General features: G+C 42.5%; 2 protein-coding genes across 2 annotated transcripts; both read left to right on the top strand.

Moving 5' to 3' along the window:
* Nucleotides 1–574: 574 nt before the first annotated feature.
* On the top strand, nt 575–997 carry LOC134364676 (keratin-associated protein 21-1-like). Its single transcript, XM_063080761.1, has one exon. The coding sequence runs from the start codon at nt 575–577 to the stop codon at nt 995–997; it is 423 nt and encodes a 140-aa protein (XP_062936831.1).
* A 9,692-nt stretch (nt 998–10,689) lies between these two features.
* On the top strand, nt 10,690–11,124 carry LOC134371205 (keratin-associated protein 21-1-like). The gene is made up of 2 exons (XM_063088237.1): nt 10,690–10,993; nt 11,030–11,124. The coding sequence occupies exons 1-2, from the start codon at nt 10,690–10,692 to the stop codon at nt 11,122–11,124; spliced, it is 399 nt and encodes a 132-aa protein (XP_062944307.1).
* Nucleotides 11,125–12,333: the final 1,209 nt, after the last annotated feature.

Below are 12,333 nucleotides of genomic sequence, written 5' to 3'. Positions count from 1 at the left end.
GGAGATGGAGAACATTTCAGGGTGTGGTTGTAGCATTTGGAAATACTCAATTTATTGCCCAAAGTCTATGCAAGTAAGTTAGAGTCATTTTGCTGGAAAAAGACAAAGTACGGAGGTAGGGCAAAATGGGAACCAACGTGCTGCTGCTGGTGATACTTTTAATAGTATTGAGTAGAGCTTCTTCTTCAGTAAGTGCTTTCCAAGACCTTGACAGAGCAGTGCGATAACGAAACACACATTTATAGATGAAACATGTTTTGGTGATGTGTTATGTCATGGTCATAAAATTCAATGATGGTTGTGTCAGCTTGGGTCCATCGAAAATGGATCCTTTTCTTTCAAGGCTTGAGAAAATTCCTGGGGAAGCAGGAAATCAATTATAAATCCCTAACAAAATGATTGCCCACAGAATGAGCTCATTTTAGGCAAATGGTTGTTAAATGAGAGAACAAAGCCCACGTGAGGGTTGACCTATTCATCCCAGTAAGTATATAAAGGTCCTGGAAGAGAGGACGACACTCACACTTCAGCAATATCCTCCTACCTCTTGACTGAAACCTCACCTCCTGACACGATGTGTGGCAATTACGGTGGAAACCCCTGTGGGGGCTGTGGCTCCGGCTGTGGCTGCGGTTGCGGATACGGCTCTGGCTGCGGATGCGGCTCTTGCGGTGGCTGTGGCTCTGACTGTGGATATGGCTCTGGCTGCGGCTCTGGCTGTGGATACGGCTCTGGCTGTGGATGTGGCCCCGGCTGTGGATACGGCTCTTGCGGTGGCTGTGGCTCTGGCTGTGGATACGGCTCTTGCGGTGGCTGTGGCTCTGGCTGTGGCTGTGGCTCTGGCTGTGGCTCCAACTGTGGATACGGCTCTGGCTGTGGATACGGCTCTAAATATGGACTAGGCTGTGGATATGGCTCCCGCTATGGCTGTGGATATGGCTCTGGCTCCTGTGGCTACCGGCCACTTTGCTACAGAAAATACTATACCTCTTGCTGATTCCCATGACGGCAGATCCTTCTTGCCTCTGAAATGACCACTCCAAGTACAATGGCGGTAGAAATCCTCCCTATCCTTTCACTTCACTCCGAAGTAAGAATTGATTATTGTCTGCGGGGGACCTGATTTAATGTCGAAGGATCTGTCTTCAGCTGACGGTGACTGAGGGGTTTCATCACATCCCTGGAAACAAAAGATCTTATCCCGATCACTTTTCAAACATGAATCCCTACATCCTTTTCTCCGTCTTCGCACGTGGGGCTATGTGCAGAAGCCCAGGGAGGGCTATAGGATTGGAGTTACTAGAGTGGAGCAACAAAAGCAGTTTCTGAATAAAAGGCTTTGTTTCCTGAGAAGTCCGGTCTCATGTGTATCAGGGTGACAATGGATTTCAGGATTTGTGGCCTGATGGAAAGCGGGGGGACCGAAACTTAATATAAAATAATTTGTTTTCTTTAACTCTTCGAATCCAAGTATTACCTCTTGCTCATAACTTGTCATTTATGAAGGTTAATTTGTTACCTATATAATGAAACGTGAACACAAATCTCACCCTCGAAATCTCATACCTTGTGTGAATAAAGGATTGGGATAGGGAGATCAATGGGAAAAGGAACCTAGTCTTGAGATGTAAGGCACAGGTCGAGAAGTGAGTGGCTGGAACCTGGGTTTGAGTCTTGGTAATCAAGAGGCAAGACTGCTAGTTTAATGTTACCACATTTTGCAAGAGGAGAAATGAGAAATCTTGGAGTCAGCAGATAAGGCTATTGCAGCTGCTCAAGGAAATCAGAAAGCACCTTGATCCTTCTCTCTCTCCTCCCATTCCTGTTCTCCCCCTTTTGCTGTGTGCCTTTGTCCCTCATGGTTTCAAAGTGGGTGCGGTGTATGACCGACATCATGTTCATGGTCTGGGCAAGGAAGGAACAGAAGGATGGACAAATGGCCAAGAGCATCAGGTCTCATTAAAAACCTTGTCTGTGTATGCGTGAAGGGAACACTTCCTGGAAGACTTTTGACCACCCGTCTTTGAACAGTAGTGTGTCATGTGGACGGTGTTCGCTGAAGAGGGTAAAACCAAAAGCGTTGTGGGCAGGGGTTGTGCTAGTCAGCCCCCAGTGTTCACCAAATCCTGATAGGTCTTGAATATCAGAGGTAAGAACAAGGTTTGAGAAAGCAAAATCTTTGGCACATGGAAGGATGTGTTTCCAAGAACGCCAGCTTTGGCAGGGGCACAATCGATGTGCTCACACAGCTTTTCCTTCCCTGTTCGTTTCACGTCATTGTTGGTCCACACAGGATGCTGTCTAGTTGCGAATGTTTATTTGCTATATTAACCTGTTAATTTTTCTCTACTCCTCTTATTTCCATTCTCAAGCCCATCCCTCATTCACGGCCATGCTGTAATTCATGGTATTTCATAGGTGGCCACCCACCCATTTCTTTCCATGAAAGTTCTGTGAGTGGTGGTCATTCTATTATGCATTTTCAATCTACATGAATGGTATTATTATGCACCTTTTCCTAAGAGTTTTTTTCTTCTCACAGCACGATTGTTGTTGAAAGATCCATCTGTGCCTCTGTATGCACATTTAGTCCATTCTTTCCGGTTGCCGCATGGTGCTCCGTGTGCTTCATACACGAGATGTTGCCCACTCTCTATGTCAGTGATGCACACTTGACCGCCCCCAGCTCCTCTTCTCCACATTTCCACAGTGAACACACGGCCCCTACGGACTTCTGTGAGATTGCGCCGAGTTCTGAACTGTTGGGAGAAACGGTGTGTGCACATGTAATTTTACCAAGTACTGCCGGGTTAGTCTCCAGAAGGTCTGTACTAGTCCAAACCCTAACACTGCAATTCTCGTGTCCTCACGTTACGTTCCCAAACTTGGCATGACCTAGCCTTTGAATGGTACTCGTTTAAGTAAAAAAGTGATTGACTCTTGTTATTTGAAGTTCTATTTCTCTAACCACTAATGAGTTTGGACATTTTTAATGACTTCTGATTATTCATTAACCTTTGTGTTTTTCTTTCCTATCTTTGGCATTGGTTTTCTTTCTAGTTTCTTCTTGATTTGTAGGAGTTGATTGTATGTGTTCGGACCTATTCTCTTTAGACTTTGAAAATATCTCCTACAATGTGATTTTCGTTTTTGTCCATAGTGTGCAGAACTGAACAAAAATTTTAACTGTATGCTTTGTGGTTCTTAAAATCTCTGAGTTAATCTATGCCTTGAGAATGTGGACTAAATTGATCCACACCGTTTGCTTCTCCGTTGAAATTTAGTGGTTCTGTAAGTAATGAACAATGGACCACGGAGGGTGAAATCTGGGCAACGCATATCAGAAGGATAGGGCTTAGAAAGTGCGAAGAAATGATGCCCATTTCTTGTATGTGCAAGAAGAGGAGCATTATGCTTGAGGGGAGCTTTGATGCGTTGCACCTGCTGTTAGAGTCGGTATTCCCTCATTTGTCAGATCTGTGTATAAGAGCAGCCCCAGAACCGGGCATGGAGAGAGATGAGACCAGCAAAGCATTTGTGGCAGACCTCATTGTCTTGGTGGTCAATTAGTGTGGTAACAGACAGGTTATATTTCATTTCATTTTTGCTTTTTATTGTGGCAAAACAAATATAGCATGAGAATTTCGATGTTAAGCATTTTTAAACATAGGAGTGCATGGACTTAATTCCATTTGCCATGCTGCATAACCACTACCTCTATCTATTTCTAAGCCATTTTTTGTCATCCTAAGTATAAATTGCGTACCTACTTACCCATCACTACTCATTATTCACTTTCCCTCATTTCTGGTAACCTCTAAGCTATGCCCGTCTCCAGAAGTGCTGTACCATATGTTTCACCTTAAAGAATTGTGACCTCTTGGTGGGGAGAACATTCAACATTCATTCTCTGTAGTTACTACTTGAAGTTATACAGTCATTGGTCATTGGCTGTAGTTCGCCCTTTCTTGCTCTTTAACACTAGAGCTCTTTGGTTTTGTTCTGTTCTGTTTTGTTTTGTTTTTTCCGTAAAATTTGATTTTTCTACAATTGTGGGGAACAGTGTTGAGTATCAATATCTGTGGTACCATGTGTGATGATCATATCAGCATAATTACCATATCGGTCATTTAAAATATGATCATTCCTTGTGGCTGTTATTCAATCTCTCGCTGACACTCCTCTCCCTCCCCTTTCCGTTTCCCACCTCTAGTAACCACAATTGTCTTCTCTCTTCCTGAAATTTCACGGTGTGACTGTGATTGCTGTGTGTTTCTCTTTCTTTCTTTGCTTGTTTCTCTCTCTCTTTCTTTTTCTCTTTCTCTCTCTGTTTTTCTCCTCTCCTTTCCGTTTATTTTGTGTTCCCATTACGAATGAGGTCCCGTTTTTCTCACCGTTTGCCTGGATTATTTGACTTAATGGAAACATCTTAAAGCGAATGGCAGAATTTCAGTCCCTTTTTTTGGCAGGGTGGTATTCCATTGTGCATATATACACATTGTCCTTACCCAGTCATGTGCTGATTTCCGCTTAGGTTGGTTCCAACTCTGAGCTGTTGTAAACATAACCGCAATAAACACGGGCCTGTACAAATCCTTTCAAAATGATGATAACCATTCTTTGTGATCTACACCCAGCAGTGGGGTTGCTGGACCTTTCCCCGTAATTCTGACTTGGCTGTATCCCATAGGTTTGCTAAGTTGTGCTTCTGACTTCAGTAGTTTCAGGAAATGTTTTGGTTTCCTTAGTCATCTCTTCTTTGACCCTGTGGTTGTTCAAAAGTATGTTGTTTAATTTCCAGACATTTGTCTAGTTTTCCAAGTTCTTCTAATTATTGATTTCCAGTTTGTTTCCATCATGGTCAGAAACTATAGTTGATAGGAGTTTGATTTATGTGAAGTTGTCGGGACCTATTTGGTGGTCAAACATATAGTCGATTATAAATGTGCTGTTGGGTTCAGTGTGCATTCTGCAGCTGTTGGATGAAATGCTCTGTCTGTTAGGTCCATCTGGTGTATGGTGCTATAGAAATGCACGTGGGTTGCCTTATTGATTTTTCCTTCCCTATGATGTGTCCAATGCTGAGAGTGGGGTGTTCAAATCCCCAACTCTTATGGTGTCGGTGTCAATCTCTCCCTTTGATCTGATATTTGCTTTATATATGTGATTGCTCCAGTGTTGGGTGCATACCTATTTATAAGTGTTACATCCTCTTGCTGTATTGATCCCTTTAACGTTACGCAATGCCCTTCCTCATCTCTTAGACCAGGTTTTCCCGGTGTTTGATTTAGGATATAAGTATAGGTATTTGGGCTGGCTTAGTTTTTCATTTTTTTGGAATATCTTCCTCCATCCCTGCTCTTTCAGTCTAAGTGTGTCTTTGAAGGTCAGCTCTGTCTCTCATAGGCAGTACATGAATGGGTCACGTTTTCTTTATGCATTCAGACAGTCTGTGTCTTTTAATCGTGACATTTAATGTTTTTAAATTTAAGGTATGTTATTGACATATGATGTCGTTGCCTTGGGATTGTCTTGGTTGTTTTTCAATAGTTTTGTATATTCTTTGTTCCTCTCATTGTCTGTCATGGTTTCTCTTTGTGGGTGGGTGGTTTTCTGTATTGAAGATGAGGTTTGATTCTTTTCTCTTTCTCATTGGTGTATCTGTGTTAGACCGCCAGCGTGGGTTATATTCTTTGGTGTTTCAGGATGATCATTATGATTCTTTCGCTTGTAGATGGAGTGTAGGACTCTCCTCAGTGTTTCTTGGAGGGTTGAAATGGTGGTCATGATTTCCCTTCATTTTCCTTTGTCTGAGAGGAATCAAGAGGCGATGATGATTTCTCTTAATTTTGGTGAGCTATTTCTCCTTGGTTCATGGGAGATAGCTTTGCAGGTTATCATATTCTTGGCTGGCAGTTTTTCTACTCTCACTGCTTTTGTATATATCCTCCCATGCTCTCCTGGCTTGTATGGTTTCTGCTGAAAGTAGTCTGCTGTTAGTCTAAAGGGGATGCCCTTCTGTGTGATGATGCTATTCTGTTGCTCTTTGTAGAAATCTTCCTTAGTCTTTAACTCGTGACAGTTTGCCTACCGTGTGTCTCGGTGAAGATCTTTTCAGGTCGAATCAAATAGATCTATTTGGAAACTTTGAGTTTCCTAGATTTGGATGTTCATATCTTCCCCAAGACTAGGGTGGTAGGTTTTCAGCTCTTATACTTTTAAATTTGCTTTCACTACCTTTTTTGCTTTCTTTCCCTTCTGGAATGCCTGTAATTCAAATATTTGCTATCTTGATCACCTCCCCAAAGTCTTGTAGGCTTTGTTTGTTTATTTTCCTTCCTTCCACCCCACCCACTATTTTTCATCTTACTGGGTTATTTCCAAACATTTGTCTTCAAGATTAGAAATTATTACTTCTCATGATGTAGTCTGTCTTTGAGACTCTTGGATAATGACGCAGTTTAAAAAATTTTTTTATTCCATTCAAGGTATGCTTCTATTGGAGAAATTCTGTTTGACATTTAATAGTAGCTATGTGTTTGCTAAAGTGGTCATTTAGAACGTGAACGGTTTAACTGATTTCACTGGTTTGTTTGTCTGTATTCCCTTGTATCACAGTGAGCACTTTCCAATTGAGGATATGAGTTCCTTTGGCAGAAGGTTGGTGATTTCTGATTTGTAGGGATCCATTCTAGGAGCACTGTTGTGTTTCTTTGGTGGTGTCATGTTCCCGTCTTTTAATTTTTTTATTTTTCGTGTGTCTTATTTCCCCGCATTGATACCTGGCAGTGGGTGCGGCTGGTAGTTGGGGCTGTGGCAGTGAGTCCCAGTTGGTCACTTCTCTGGCTGTGGGGAAGAATGCTATAATGCCGCAGCAGAGAGGGGCCGTGTCCAGCTGTTTTGTTGCACTCGGCTAGTCTGACAGATGAGGCGAAAGAGGGGGCGCAGACAGCCACTGCTTGGACTGTGAGTGAGGCCCCTTAATGTTGGTGCCGAAGGAGCACAGCCAGCTGCTTCTCAGACACTTTTGGAAGCCAAAACACAGATCCAACACTGTGGTCCCTGTCAGCTGCTTCATGGTACATTGGCATTGCTGCTAAGAAGAACTGTTGAGGGTGAGACCTCCTGGCTGCTTCTCTGGGAGGGTTTAGATGAGCTCTACTTCCACTGGTAAAGGGCTACTCACCTGTGTTTTAATGTGGAGACCTGTGACTTGTTCTTCTGGGTTTGAAGCTTGGACTCACAGGACTGAGGCAGAGAAGGTGGAATGGCAGGGGTCCTGGTTGTCTCATGTCTGGCTGTGGGTGTGAGGGTACGGTGGTCCAGGAGGCCTGGAGTTGACTTTTCAGACCTGTATGGCTGGGTCCCAGCCACTCCTGGATCCAGGCCTCAAGGCTCTGGGATCAGGGGAATGTAGCAACTCGTGTGAGCATGCTGGGATGGCAGCGGAGTGTTAAGGCTGGGGAAAGCTGTGGCTACTGTCCCCAGGGCAGGGGGTGCTCTCACAATGGCTCTGGATTCAACATGGTGCCAAACTGCATTGGTTTGGGTCATGAGGGTGGGGGTGGTGAGTGTACCGTATGTACTTCTGTGCTTCTGTGCTACAGAGCTGGAGTGCATGTGCTCTAGGCAGCTCCTTACCATTCAGTACAGGCTGCAAGAGCTGAGGACAACTCCTACAGCAGGAACTGCAGGCCCTAAAGGTAAGGATGGGGGTTGGTGTGAGCCCTCTGTCTACCTTTGCCGCCTGTATAGAATGTCTCTCCCGTGCCAATCCTCATGACAAAGACGTGGTAGATGAGGTGGCGGGCCTCTCTCTCCTCTCTCTGCTCCCATTTTCGGGTTCTGGGCTCCATGGGATCTCACCAAACTCTGATACTCTCGTGCACTCTCCCACACATGCTCCCAATGACGTTAATATGTATGAGTTGTATTGGAGCTTTTGGGTGAGATCTACTTGCCCTGCACACCTCTAGATGGCCATCTTACCCCAACTCCTCTTACTTGAATTTTTGCAGGGATGTCAGCGACTACTCACTGCTAGGTGTACATGACCCAGAGAAAGTTGCCATCTAATCGCAAAGGGAAACATTACAAGAAAAGGAGAGAAGCATAAACAAGATGGCAGTTGTAATTCCTTACATAGCAATAATTACCTGAAATCTAAATGGAATAAATTGTCCAACCCAAGACATACGATTACTGAACAGACCAATAATAGAGAGAAAAAAGAAAAGAAAAAAAAAAAAAAACCCAGGGAGAGTGAAACAGAAGACGAGACTCTGTGCTGCTTTAAGTGACTCACTTTACCTTTAACGTCAGCTATAGACTGATTGTGAAAGGATGGAAGAGGTCTTCCATGCTTTTGAAAAAGGTAGAGAGTATGTCGGAGTATACTGAAATCTTACATCTGTTTGTAATTCAAAATGTCTCAAACAAACAGAAGAGAAGGAATTTCATCATATATTTTCAAAGGTTCAGTTGATCCAGAAATAGAGCAATTGGGAATATGCATACACCCATCATCGGAGCACCTACATATACAAAGCAAAGTTTAATAGACCTCAAGGTATTAGTAGCACTCAAGAGAGAGAGAGATATCTGTAAAACCATAAGTGTACGAAAAGTAACGACTCCACTTTCAACACTGACTAGATCATTTCGATAGAGAATCAGTCAGGAGCATTTAGTCCGGAACTACGTTTTAGATGAAACGGATATAAGCGATGTATACAGAACATGTTATTAAATAGCAGCACAGTACACATTATTCTCAAATCTGCATGGAACCTTTCCATGAAGAAATCACAAATAAGGTCTCAAAATAAGTCCTAACATTTTCAGAAGCTTATCGACTTATCCAGCATGTTTTCTGAACACAAGGATGTAACTAGAAATAACTAATAGAAGGAATTCCAGAAATTTCACAAACATGGAGAAATTAAGAACTATGGACCTAACCACCAAAGTGTCAAAGAAGAAAGAAAAAGGAAAGGTAAAACATTTCTGGATGCATGCAAACAAAAATGGAAACACAACACACCAGAACTTCTAAAATTTAGCAAAAGCAGCTCTAAGAGGACGGGGTTTGTAACACTAAACACCTGTATCAAACAAGCAACTGTCCCATGTAGACAACCTGACTTGACCCTCTAGTGAACCAGAATACAAATAAACAATCTATGCCATAGTTCGCAGAAGACAGAGGATAATAAAGATCGGAACAGAAATAAATGAAACAGAAAGTCAAATGCATTCAGAAAGATCAGGAGAGTTTTTGTTTATTAATAAAAATCAACAAAATGTCAGAGCTGCATTGAATGAGGAAGAAAAGGGAGAAGACTGAAATAAATAAACACAGAAATAAAGAGGAGACTTTGCCACTGATACCACAGCAATAAAATTCGTGAGGCCACTATGCGCAGTGTCGTGCCAATAAATTGGATAACCTAGAAGAAATGGATCAATTACCAAGTCCATACGACCTAACCAAAATAATTCATGAAGAAATGGAAATGATGAAGGGAACAATAAGAAGTCAGTTGTCAATGGTCTCCCATTGAAAGAAAGCTCATAACCTGATGGCTTCACTGCTGAATTCTACAAAATGTTTAAAAAAGAACTAAGTACCTCAGAAAGGTCAACGATTACTCATTTCCTAATTGCAAGGTATCCAAACAAAAAGTACGATAAGTAAATTACATTTTCAAGTAGAGTTTTGTTTTTTTTTGTTTTTTGTTTTTGTTTGGAGAAGACAGATAAGACAAAAATGAGAATACTACTGTGAAGTCTGGGAGTATCACTCATCGATTGGCTTTACCCTTTATTGGGAAGCATGGATCTATAGCACCAATATGAGAGTCGTCCGAGTAAACCCACAGACAGTCTTGCATTGAACAATCGAACTTTCACAAAGATCTTGTTGATCTCAGGCCTGTTTCTCATTCGACGTGGACGCCTTTGGGTAAGTGTGTCTTTTCATATATAGGAGAAATGATACGTCTGTGTACATAACTGACCAGCAGGGGTTTCAGAAAGAAACAATTTTGTCCCAGAGAAAGCGAGAAAGTCATGATCTGCTTGGAAAAGGAGGGGATAGGCAAGCTTTCCTTCAGGGAGATGGAGAACATTTCAGGGTGTGGTTGTAGCATTTGGAAATACTCAATTTATTGCCCAAAGTCTATGCAAGTAAGTTAGAGTCATTTTGCTGGAAAAAGACAAAGTACGGAGGTAGGGCAAAATGGGAACCAACGTGCTGCTGCTGGTGATACTTTTAATAGTATTGAGTAGAGCTTCTTCTTCAGTAAGTGCTTTCCAAGACCTTGACAGAGCAGTGCGATAACGAAACACACATTTATAGATGAAACATGTTTTGGTGATGTGTTATGTCATGGTCATAAAATTCAATGATGGTTGTGTCAGCTTGGGTCCATCGAAAATGGATCCTTTTCTTTCAAGGCTTGAGAAAATTCCTGGGGAAGCAGGAAATCAATTATAAATCCCTAACAAAATGATTGCCCACAGAATGAGCTCATTTTAGGCAAATGATTGTTAAATGAGAGAACAAAGCCCACGTGAGGGTTGACCTATTCATCCCAGTAAGTATATAAAGGTCCTGGAAGAGAGGACGACACTCACACTTCAGCAATATCCTCCTACCTCTTGACTGAAACCTCACCTCCTGACACGATGTGTGGCAACTACGGTGGAAACTCCTGTGGGGGCTGTGGCTCCGGCTGTGGCTGCGGTTGTGGATACGGCTCTGGCTGCGGATGCGGCTCTTGCGGTGGCTGTGGCTCTGACTGTGGATATGGCTCTGGCTGCGGCTCTGGCTGTGGATACGGCTCTGGCTGCGGCTGTGGCTGTGGATACGGCTCTGGCTGTGGATGTGGCCCCGGCTGTGGATACGGCTCTTGCGGTGGCTGTGGCTCTGGCTGTGGATACGGCTCTTGCGGTGGCTGTGGCTCTGGCTGTGGCTCTAACTGTGGATACGGCTCTGGCTGTGAATTCGGCTCTAAGTATGGACTAGGTTGTGGATATGGCTCCCGCTATGGCTGTGGATATGGCTCTGGCTCCTGTGGCTCCCGGCCACTTTGCTACAGAAAATACTATACCTCTTGCTGATTCCCATGACGGCAGATCCTTCTTGCCTCTGAAATGACCACTCCAAGTACAATGGCGGTAGAAATCCTCCCTATCCTTTCACTTCACTCCGAAGTAAGAATTGATTATTGTCTGCGGGGGACCTGATTTAATGTTGAAGGAGCTGTTTTAAGTTGGTGCTTTCCAAGGCGTTCCATCATAATTCTGAAGAGAGACCATCTTATTCTGATCAATTTTGAAATGTAAATTCTTACATACTTTTCTCTATCTTTGTGCTTTTGCTACCTGCACTAGCACCGGAGGACTATGTATTTGCAGTGTACCAAAATTGAGCAAAAAACACACTTTTGAATAAAAGGTTTTCTTCACTAAGAAGTCCATTCTCCTTTATATCTGAATCACTATGGAGTCAGGATTTGTGGCCCTCTGGATGCCACAATTTTAGGTAAGACTATGTTTTTTTATTGACTTATTTCACATTTTGGCTCTTGCACATTTTAATTTCTTCTTTGTTAATTCATTTCATTTATATATAAATATAAACATAAATTTCACAGCCAGAATTGTGTATAGTGACTGATCAAAGAATTTAAATATGGAGATCAGTGAAGAAATGTATCTAGTCCTTTGGTTAATGCAGTAGTCCAGAAGTGATTATTTGACTCTGTGTCTGAGTCTTGATAATGAAGAGGGTACATTATTAATTTACATTTAACCATTTTTGAAACAGTAGAAACAAGTTATCTTAAGGTAAGGAGATAAGCCTACTACTATTGCTCAAGGAAATCAGAAAAGACCTTGATCCTTTTCTCTCTTCCTGTTCCCCTTAAGATTGCTTGTGACTTTCTTACTCATGGTTTCAAAGTGGTTGCTGTGTATGACCAACATTATGTTAATGTTCCAGGCAGGAAACAGAAGGATGGATAAATGATGAAGAGCATTATTTTTTATTAAGAAACTTTGTCTTTTTACGTGTAAAGGGAACCCTTCCAGAAGACTTTTAACGGCCTGTCTTTTTACATTACTGTGTCATGAGGCCAATATTTGCTGAAAAGAAAAAGGGGTTGTGGACAGGGTTTGTGCTCGTCAGCCAACAGTATGTGCCAAAATGCCATAGGGCTTGGATGTTAGTGGAAACAGACAAAAGGCTGCAGAAGCAAAAACTCAGGTCTATGGAACTATGTCTTTACAGCAATTCTAGTTTGGGCAGGGGCACAATTGGTGTCTTCT

The sequence above is a fragment of the Cynocephalus volans genome, chromosome 1 (genome assembly GCF_027409185.1).
Source record: "Cynocephalus volans isolate mCynVol1 chromosome 1, mCynVol1.pri, whole genome shotgun sequence".
Classification (NCBI taxonomy): domain Eukaryota; kingdom Metazoa; phylum Chordata; class Mammalia; order Dermoptera; family Cynocephalidae; genus Cynocephalus; species Cynocephalus volans.
The sequence above is the reverse complement of the archived record's forward strand: the minus strand, read 5'-3'. Positions and strand labels throughout refer to the sequence as shown.